The 10,752-nt window shown below is 43.9% G+C and overlaps 1 protein-coding gene across 4 annotated transcripts in view; it reads right to left on the reverse strand.

The window, feature by feature from the left end:
• Positions 1 to 10,707, reverse strand: part of C3HXorf58 (chromosome 3 CXorf58 homolog) — a 45,083-nt gene extending 34,376 nt beyond the window's left edge. For 3 of the 4 annotated variants that reach the window (XM_084844014.1, XM_084844017.1, XM_084844016.1), the window contains exons 1-4: positions 10,501 to 10,664; positions 8,758 to 8,857; positions 5,145 to 5,239; positions 2,316 to 2,427 (exon numbers count right to left, since the gene is read on the reverse strand). In XM_084844014.1, coding sequence (XP_084700140.1) covers positions 2,316 to 2,427; positions 5,145 to 5,239; positions 8,758 to 8,857; positions 10,501 to 10,568 — 375 coding nt within the window. In that variant the 5' untranslated portion in view covers positions 10,569 to 10,664. Of the gene's footprint in view, positions 1 to 2,315; positions 2,428 to 5,144; positions 5,240 to 8,757; positions 8,858 to 10,500 lie in introns of all 4 variants that reach the window. The other variant, XM_084844015.1, reaches the window with a different exon arrangement.
• Between the last annotated feature and the right edge of the window lie 45 nt (positions 10,708 to 10,752).

A 10,752-nucleotide genomic window follows, 5' to 3' on the forward strand; every position in this document is an offset into this window, starting at 1 on the left:
TCTTGACTACAACTCCCATGATCCCCTAGCCAGTTGTAGTCCAGCCCTTCTACAGCTTCCCCACCCCCCGGTCCATTCCCAGCCCTCGACCAGGACTGAATCACAATTCAAATTAAATGATTAACAGCAAGCCCCTGGGTGTCTCTACTCAGAAGGAAACCACAGTTAGCTCAATGGATCTTACTCGGGTAAAGGAGTCAAGGGTGGCTGCCTGAGGGTGTGACCCAAGGCACCCTGAGGCAGAAGAAGCTCCCTGCATTCTTTGCTGGGAGAGGCTACAGCAGCATGAATTTTGGGAATTTTTCTTATGATCCACATGACTACCTTATTTATTAATTTATTGGTGTATGTGTGTGTGTGTGTGTGTTGGTGGGGTGCGTGGGTGGGTTAACAGACAATGGCCCAAGCTCAAAAGTAACAAAACAACTGAGCAGCAAAAGCGCCAAAAGAAGTGGGGCCTTTATGGAGCCATGGTGCTGCCTTAAATATGGAAATTTAGAACGGGCAAGTGGAAAAGCACCAAACACCTATGGAAACATGATGGGCACATTTGGATGAATGTATATATTATCCCTGTAAGCCCTTCCCCCCAAATGTGAACTGTCTAATAATCTCTGAGGACTCTTCCTGGAATGCGGGTAGCTATGCGCCCCTGAGATATTGTTTCTTATTGTTGTGGTTTGTATTGCTGATATGTGTTTTGAAATACAGTATTTTATGAAGTAAGGGTGGCGGGTGAGCCAAAACTAAAATTTTATTTTAAGTTTAATAAGGGCGCAATCATATCAGGATAGGCGGCCGCCTCTGAACTCAGAGGTGACCACCTACCCAATGCAGGGTTGTCCCCTCTGCGCTTCAGCCGCCCTGCTTTCACAGCTAGATAGCCAATTTCAGCTGTCTAGCCATGGGAAGTCAGAGGTGGGGGGCATAGGAAGCGTCAGAATGGCATTTCCTCCCTCCCTGCCCCATCCCCAGGAACACCCCATTTTCTCCGCTCCACACTCCTCTTATGAGCACAGGGCCAATCCACACTGCCTATGAGGCGGTGTGGGAGCAGGTGGAGGTCGGTTCTCAGGCAACTGACCTATCCCATGGCCATCTAGCTGCTGACTAGCAGCCATAGGACTGCACCCTAAGTCAGTTTATTTAAAAAATTACATCAGTGGATCCCATGTACAGTTGTTCCAGTCGCAAAGGAAATGGCCAAACATATTTTCATCCAATCATTCTCAGACTATCAGCACCCATGGCAACACTGGCTTTACACTAGTATATAAAGAATAAAGAAATGGTATAGTAGAGGAGATGGTTACAGTTAAGATTATACAAATACCTCAAATGAACAAATACATCCTAAACATATGAACTGGGAGTCAGCCCCATTGAACTCAATAGGACTTACTTCTGAGTGAACTTGTACAGAATTGCACTGTAGGTGTAACAAAACCTGTTAGTCTACAGTTGAATAGTTTGGGGAGATAAATAAATATGAAATTTAGAGTGCAATCTTATGCATGTTTAGACAGAAAACGTCCTGCAACAGGAGTTGTAGGATGTTTTTTCTGTCTAAGCATGCATAGGATTGCACCCTTAATTAACTGTTTTAATCGCAAGGATCAACTTGCTGTGATAGTTTACTACTGAGTAACATTTGGATGTTTATTATTAGTAGTAGTAGCATAATCATCATCAACAATAAATTGTTTCTTTTAAAAAAAAACCCTGGGAGAAGTATCTTGCTAACCTTTCACACTTAATACCCACCTATCAAAAATAGGACAGAAAGAGATTTGTTCTTTAAGTAACATACCAGGAGATTTGATGAGGTTGAGACTGCATACTCAAAAGTGCATTTATAAAACTCCCCAGCTCTGAGCAGTGGCAGCAAAATATATGAAGAGGTAGCTGGTAGGGCAGTGGTTAGTGAAATACCCTATCTGGATCAGTTGCCTCAGCAAGATAGACAGTGGCTGAAGGAAGTGCTGCTGTCCATTTCCTCCACAAGGTCATACATTGTGCAAGCCTGTTATATATTCCGGCACCAATCTAACTAATGTTAGTCACTACTATCCTATTGCAAACAGTGGGACTTAAATTGTTCACAACAAACTTATTCTAATATTCCAACTGGACTTAGTCAAGACTAACTTTTACTCAATTAGAGCTTCTGCATACAGTTGGTTTTAAAGAAGTATAATGTTGGAAGAGAAGACATCCTGGCTTTATTACTAACTAAAAATGTTGACTGTTTAATATGAAGTAGCAATGTATTATAAGACTGAGTAAACAGAAAATGATCAAGATAAGTGAGTCACCTCACTTGTTGATGTTATTACTCTTTTTCCAGTAATGTACTTGCTGCTTCGGTTTCTTGAGTCACAGAATATCTTGAACACAACGAAAGGGGGAAATTCAGACCCAGCAAATCTGAAGGGAAAACCCCCCAAAAGTTAAAGACCTATTATTATGGAAAAGCTTATTTTTCATGCTTTATCATGGACGTGACTGTTTTCAACCCCCAACTGTGTGCTGTCATGTCAAGCAAACCTAGCCAGTAGGGGTTATGCAAGGGTTAAACAACCCTCGCAAATCCCTAGAACAGGCCATGTTTTGTTGTTGTTTGTTCACTCAGTCACTTCCGAATCTTTGTAACTTCATGGACCAGCCCATGCCAGAGCTCCCTGTCGGCCGTCGCCACCCCCAGCTCCCCCAAGATCGAGTCCATCACCTCCAGAATATCATCCATCCATCTTGCCCTTAGTCGGCCCCTCTTCCTTTTGCCTTCCACTTCCCCTAGCATCAGCATCTTCTCCAGGGTATCCTGTCTTCTCATTATGTGGCCAAAGTACATGTGGCCATGTTTAACCCTCGCATAGCCCCCGCTGGCCAGGTTTGCACAACATGACAGGTCATAGTATGGGGTTGAATACTCAGGATGGCGCCCCTGGGTTGTTTAACCCTCGCACAACCCCTGCCGGCTGGGTTTGCATGACACGACAATCCATGGTCAAAGTTGGTTATTCAGGATTATTCATTATTCAGGATATCGCCTGTGGGCACCACAGCTTGTTGTGGCTTAAATAAGCCATGATGAGCTGCGGCATGTTATGCAAATCCAGTCATACTCATCCTTGAGTGTGAGTTGCCATGTTGTGTGAACCCAGCCATAGTCTCTATGCCTTCAGACAATATGAAGGTGATAATATGTCTAAATGCTCCCCCATATTAAAAACAAAAACAACCTCCTGCATATTGAAAATTAGCATATCAAGGAGAAAGGTTCTAATCAATCTCCATATTTTAGTTAGTAATAAAACCATGATGCATTCTCTTCCAGATATACAGGAAGAGGGTTTTTTTTTTAATGTGGCAGGGCATTCAGACATACTATCCCCCATCTGCTGTCTGTGAGTTTGCTGAATGTATAACTGACAGCTTTTAAGATCCATTGAACTCAGTGGGACGTCTCTGCAACCCCCCCCCCCCTTCTGATGGGGCTGCAAGATCAAGCTGTAAATATTAGGGAAGTTCTCTAGGAAAAAGGAGTTCTAGAGTAGAACCCTATCTGCATGCCACCTGCTACACAGAAGCCTCCATTGCTTCTGAGATTGTCAGGCTGCTGCCCGCAGGGCAGGAGGAGCAACAGAGGTGATTTTTGCCTCTCCTTCCTCCTTTTGATTTCTTTCCACTTGAGCCCATCTAGAGGAGCTGTGCTGGCAGGGGCAGGCCTGGGTATAGAGAGGCCTCGTCCCTCCCCATGCCCTGGCACACACCCTTTTTCCTCTCCCCATCTTTGTCTGAGGTCATAATACTGACCTTGGAAAAGGAACCACTGAAGAGCTTTCGGAGGTGGCTGGGGGGTGGGGTGAAGACCCAAGCAGGGATTCTCATCTCCAAGGTTGTAATGCTGTCTATGGGTTCATAGGTAAACATTCCCAATAACCTATCAACCCTCAGACAAATATCTAGGGGCCACAGGATTGCACCCACAGTTGACCTAATGGTCCTTCTAACAATGGTCACACATTACTCAGGCAAAACATGCACCTTATTTTATAGTCATACAGGGAAATTGCAAACAATTATCAATAAAATATGGGGGGAAATCCCCTAGAAAACTGAAAGAGCAAGAGACAAAAATTACAGAAAGGGGATACAGATATCCTTTTGAATTAACTAATGAATACGTGCTTTAAAATTACAAAAAATAACTCTAAAATTGGGCTTCTAAATCTACAATCACACCCAAACATACTTTAGAACATGTGGCTGAGTACTACAGTTTTTGTAGACCCAGTACTGAACAGCCCTCAGTTGACTAAGGGTGTAATCCTATTGACTGTGCCCTCGATGATCAGAAGCCCCCAAACCTGGAGGCTTCCAATCAATCAATGCAGGGTGGGAGGACCAGCAAAGGCAATTTTCACCTCCCGCCCTGCATATTTCGCTAGATGGGTTTTTTAGCCTGTCTAGCAAGGGCACTTTGAAAGGGAGGGAAGGCAGCTGGCAGAGGCTCAGGATAACTTGTATCCTGGCCTCTCCAGTCTCCTCCTCTCCCCGTCCACTGGAATATCTCTTTTCCCCCTCTTTGAGGTCGATTTGCTGGTCTCAGAGGGCAGTCAGTGTGGTTCTTTCCACACTGGCTGTGAGTGGGCGGGGGAGGGAGGCTGCATCTCCAACTTCTCCTTCTGAGGTCGGAGCACTGTCTCTGACCTCGGAGGGGGGGAGGAATCCCTAGTATCTTATGGCCCCTCAGACATTGTCTAGGGACCACGGGATTGCTCCCTTAGTCATTTGCCATGAGTAAAAATCAGCTAATTCGGGTATGGTTTATATTGTCATTTTTTATAGTAAACTCTCAGTATCAGATCTGAAATCCCTGCAATTTTTTTGCAGTTATTATTCTTATTAAGCCTCTGCAACATGATAAAATAGAGTAGAAATTGTTAATTTATGATCTGTAAATGAGCAATGTGTCCTCAGCTATTCTTCTTTGGGAAAAAATACTCCACTGGAACCAGCCCATAAATGAAAATATTTCAATACTTAGAACTTGAGGGCAAAGATGGTGTTAAATAAATAAATAAACCAAATGAAAGTCAACTTGTACACCAGACCAGGGCACATAAATGTATTAATTTTACCTGAATCGGACTTTATACTGAAGAGTAGGTTCTTTAAGAAATTCAGCCTCCAAAGGACTCACTCTTTTCAAAATTTCATAGCTAATGCAGTGCTCCTGAAAGGAATATGGTTTTCGCTCAGTGACTTTGCAACACTTTTTGTTTTTATAATCATCATATGTACTAATAGCAAAATCAGATGCTGTTATAATCCCTATGTAGCCCAAATGAGGGTACTGAGAAGAGGGAAATAATCAGCATGCTCAAGGGAACCCCTTGGGGTGATGATCTAAGGGGGTACCCCCCCAAAAAAAACAAAATCAATGAGGACTGCGCATGCTGAGTGGCCACAATGCTGTGAGTGTCTAAGCAGGGATGGGAAACTTGTGACCCTCCAGAACTTTGACCTACAACTCCCATCATCCCTCACCATTAGCTATGCTGTGTAGGGCTTAGCTATGCTGCCTATTGGAAAGGGGAATGGAAACTGGGTGGGGGGAATGGAAAAAAGGCACAGCTGGCTGACTGGAACAATGAAGAGGAAGATTCCACACTGCAATATACAGATCCTGCTTGTATATTCACATTTTTACCCTGAAAAATAACAGTCACTTTTCAGCAACTAGTTTTAACTAGAATATTGAGACACTGGCTACTGCTAAGTCTAAGATCACCAAACCATTCTATCTTTAAACAAAGCAGCAATGATACGCTGCTAGAAAATACAGTGGTTTTCTGACAGCTGAGTCTTCCTTTCACTTGTTTGGCTTCAAAGGCAAGGAAGATTATGTGAGTGATAAACATACCCTTGGCTTAACGTTGTTTCGGGGCACAGCCATGCTCCTGAATGATTAGATGGCAGTGGTGGTCGGGGCTGCCTCTTATCAGCTTCGGCTTGTGCATCAGCTATGCCCTTTTCTAGAGAAACTGGGCTTGGCCTCAGTCGTTCATGCCTTATCCACTTCCAGATTAGATTAATGCACTCTATGCGGGACTGTCTTTTAAGATGGTTTGGAAACTTTAACTGATACAAAAATACATCTGCCAGGGTTTTTGACTCAGATCATATTATCCAATCCTTTACCCTCTATATTGGTTACCCATTTATTTTCAGGCTCAATTAAAAGTACAGTTTTTGACCTTTAAAGCCCTAAATGGCCTGCAGCAAAATACCTCAAGTTTCATTTCCTCCCACATGAACTGCCCTGGCATACACTCCAATTCTGATGCCCTTCTCCAAGTTCTTCTACCCACACATATGTAAGGGAGGCACAAGAAATAGGGCCTTTTTGACAAAGCTTAGAACAGCCTCACAATAGAGGTTTGTTTGCCTGGCTCCATTATTGCTCGCCTTTTGGCGGGCAGTGAAATCTGGTTTATTTCAGTGGGCTTTGATGCTGCTTTTAAGTTACATCTGCCTGCTGGTATTTTTGACTTAGGTTCTAGATGATTTTAGTGATGCTGATTTTATACTATGTTTACTGATCTTGACTGTATTAGCCACCTTGATTATGTTCTTATAGAACAGTGGGATATAAATATCAGAAATCAATCAACAATAGAGAAATACAAGAAAGAAGGCTGCCAGTCCAGACTGAGGCAGAAATGTTGAGATTGTTAGGACGAAGGGTATATTCAGAAGGCCACTGTAACTCAAAGGCCACATTCGGCAGTAACAATGGTTTGTTGTTATGAGAATTCACTATGACAAGTCTTGAGCTTGCACACACAGCCTCCTCTTCTCCCTTCCTTTGAACGCAAGGGGAGGAAACATGACGATTCCTTTTGCAGTTTGTAACAAATCAGCTTCCCATTTTGTCTGAATAGGAGAAACTCTGATTGGTACAAAACACAGTTAACAAATTAGAGGATTTAACTATAGCATAGGGCTATATAGTACACAACTTCTTTCAGCCTGAGGGCCAAATTCCATTTCAGAGGAACTCTCAGGGCTGCATTTCAGTGTTGGGCAGGGCTGAAGGCAAAAGGGGGTGAAACAAAAGGGGCAGGGCCAAAAATACCAGCATATTTTAGCTTAAGGCTCTTACTACCAATAACTAACTCTTAGAAGAGGCATTTCAACATTTTAGAATGGGGAAAAAACTGCACAAAAACTGGGAAACCACCATGTAATTGGTGGTTGTGGGAAAGAGGGTGGGCCCTCTGAGGAAACACAGAGGGCTGGAACGGGACCCCAGGCAGGCCAGATTTGGCTCCTGAGCCTGAGGGTATGCAGCATATACTCGTAACAACAAGCAATGGTTCATTCTTATATCTGACTACAGCCAATGCAAAACAGCAAAAACTGAAATACATGCAATGTACTACGTTTAAATAATTTTAATGCATGGAGGGAGCAATCCTATGGTGCTCATCAGCAGCTAGATGGCCATAGGATATCTGGTTTTCCGGGAACCAACCCCAGAGCCCGTGCTCTGAGGTCGGTTCCCAGAGAAAGGACCTTCCCCCGTTCCGTGCTGCCTCACAGGCAGCAAGGAACAGCCCTGCGCTCTGCACTCGGAAGAGGAGCGTGGAGCAGCCAAAATGGGGCATGCCGGTGGGCGTTCCAGGGCAGGGAAGGCAGAAATGCTGCTACAACACATCCTATGTGTCCTCCAGCAGCCTCCTTCCCTGCTCCGCCTTCCTGCAGCTAGGCAGCTGAAATCAGCTGTCAAGCAGCAAATGCAGGGCAGAAGAAGCGCAGAGGGAATGATCCCCTCCCTGCTTCTCCAGCCCTGCATTGGATAGGCGGTCACCTCCGAGTTTGGAGGTGGCCACCTATCCCATAGGATTGTGCCCAAAATATCTTCATTTGTTAGCAAACATAAAAAGAAAATTGCTAAGTGTCTAAACTTTGCACTCATTGGTCAGACCAATGGAAAGTAAGAGTAGGTTTATATTTTACTGAGCAACTGGGCAGTTTCCTGCCTCTAAATTTTTTCTTATATCTCCACAAGTAAGAGGTCTAAAGTCTTTTTAAAATAGAAAGAAAACACAAGCTGACAATTTAGGAAAGGAGTCAAATACAAGTTTTCTTTCATACCAAACTAATGTAGAGATGTCTTCATTTTAGCCAAATCTGATGTTGCACCAAATACTCTGATTTTTTATGATCCTTGTATGATTGCACATTGAGTGAACCACTGACAGCATAAGCCACTGACATCTAGTGTTTTCTACCATTCTCTTAACGCTATAGCTATTTTAGAAATGTAGCCATACTAGAGATTCTACATTCTATGTTTTAGCACACGGTGATTTGGACTGGTACCGAGTTTATGAATTTGTATTATTTGCCTTCAGAAACAATACATATTTTTGGCAGACGCCCGAGCTAAAACATCATTCTGCTCCCCCAAAACTCAGGATGTGCATTTGCCTGGCGAACTTTCCTCTTTTCAGCCCAGCTGTGTTACTCTTTCTGCTGCTGACAGTCACTGACAGCATGAGAACAGCTCACATGCATATTCCTGGATTCCAGCTAATTGGGGATATACATGCATGCATGCGTTATTACAAACAAAACAAAGCAGGTTTCTCCTGGCATACCAGAACTTGTTTTCACACCCAATGCACCCAGAAATTAAACTACAGAACCACATCTAGTCAGACATCACCAAGGGCAAGTACATACTGCTGCACGAATTGTATGTTTCAGAAGTTTAAACAGTCTTAGCCTTATGTGACGCCACCACATCTTCTGAATAGTCCCAGCTGCATGTTCTTCTTGAGCCCTGGTGGGAAAAAGTGCAAGTCATCAGATGTGTGAGCACTGTGAGGCATTCAAACTTAAAATGACTGAAAAATGATTTGAACAGAAACATAAAAATGCCAGAGATTAGTAGACTGCAGTAGTGAGCACAGAGCTGACAACATTTTAGCAACAAGCTGGGCCCATCTACATTGTGGGGCTGTGCAAAAGCTGCATATGAGGCATGAATCTGAGCTGAATATCCCTGTTTCAAAGATATTCAGAACACCTCCAAACCAAGTTGATTTAGGATCCATAGAAATCTGAGGTGAAGGGGGCTGGTCTCAAGGTTTTGGACCTACTTTAGCTGGTGTCTTTTGTCCCGATTTGATGCATTTTTAACTTCCACCAAGTTCTCCATAAATGGAATATTCCAGACTGGGGAAGGGGGGAGAGAAGGGGGTATATTTTGTGACTGACAAGTCTATCTTCTAATCAGAGAATGACTTCACCACAGCTTTCCAATCACAGTGCTTTTGGGAAGGATGCTAAAGGAACACATCAACAACTTTTTCAGGGACTTCTCTACTCTTTGCTAGTTTTCTGGATACTGTGATGAGCAGTAGCAGCAGTGCTTAAATAGGTTGCGAAATTGCTGTTTATGTGACCTCCTTTATTCCATCTGTTCCTTCATTCCTTATTCTAGTCCAGTCCCTTGCATCCTAACTTTTAGAATTTACTATTCCTGTTGCTTGTGTCTGTCTTATCTAATCTGTGTTATTAGTTATTAGGCAAGTCTCTTCCCTTCAACCCACTCTCCCACCCCATTTCTGCCCTAGTAACATTTGATTTAATAATTTCAGTGTTATTAATACTTTTCAGTCTCCTTATCCATTCATAATGTCACCATCCACAAAACCTTGGTTTTCTCTTTGACTTTTCTCTCTTCTTCCCTCCCTCTGCTTCCACCCCCCTCCAATTTCAATCTGTCACCAAATCAGGTTGCTTCTCTCTTTACAATATTATAAAAATACAGCTCTCCGGCCCCCACCTGACACATGATGCAGCCCTTATAGTGTAACTAAAGTGTGTGTAATTGAAATAATCACATACTCTTCCCATGCTTAGCTATGCCTCCCTTTTCCCCTACCTCTGTCATTTCCCTGTGTACATTTTAGATTGTAATCCCCTTGGATTTACAGGTGAAACAGGGGAAATCCACTTCAGATTCATGCCTCATATGAGACGTTTACACAGCCGGCATCGTAAATGTGTCCTGCTTGTTATTCAAATGTTCCCAACTCCGTGCTAACTATTGCAGGCTACTAATCTCTGGCGTTTTTATGTTGCTGTTCAAATCACGCCGGGTCTTTACAAAGTACCATGAACATAGACGGAAATAAATAAATAAATAAATAAATGTAGGCCTGTGTCTGCTGGTGTCTCATTTTGAGTCTTCCTGTGGTCTTTGCTGTGCGTGCTGGGTGATTATAAAACACACACATATGGAGCTATTAGGGTGCCTCCCATGCAGAGGTTAACACCCCAAGAAGGTGCCAACCCACACGGCCACTGCCTTCTGTTCTGGCCATACCAATTCAGAGAAGAATTCGAAAGCAGGGGCGCAAGTGCCCACGCCGGCTCCACCTCACGCAGCCAGGCCCCCAGAAGAGCGGACACCTGTACCTCCGCCTTTCTTTGTCACGGTCATACTCGCCACCGCCGGGCACCGCCATGTGAATACTGCTCTTCATCGTAGCCGACCTCGGCCCAAACGTCGCCTTTCCCGGGGGCTGCGCTCGAGCTCCTTTCAGCGGTTACCTAGAAACGGGAGACGCACTACCGGGACCGGAAGCCATGTAACGCACCGCCCACTTCTTTTTTTTTAAGTGTTGCGTGGCGTGCGCCAAACTCGCGCTGTTCCGGTCTCCGTTCGCG

The sequence above is a fragment of the Heloderma suspectum genome, chromosome 3 (assembly GCF_057233095.1).
Source record: "Heloderma suspectum isolate Gila_16-S chromosome 3, 16-S_ref, whole genome shotgun sequence".
NCBI lineage: Eukaryota > Metazoa > Chordata > Lepidosauria > Squamata > Helodermatidae > Heloderma > Heloderma suspectum.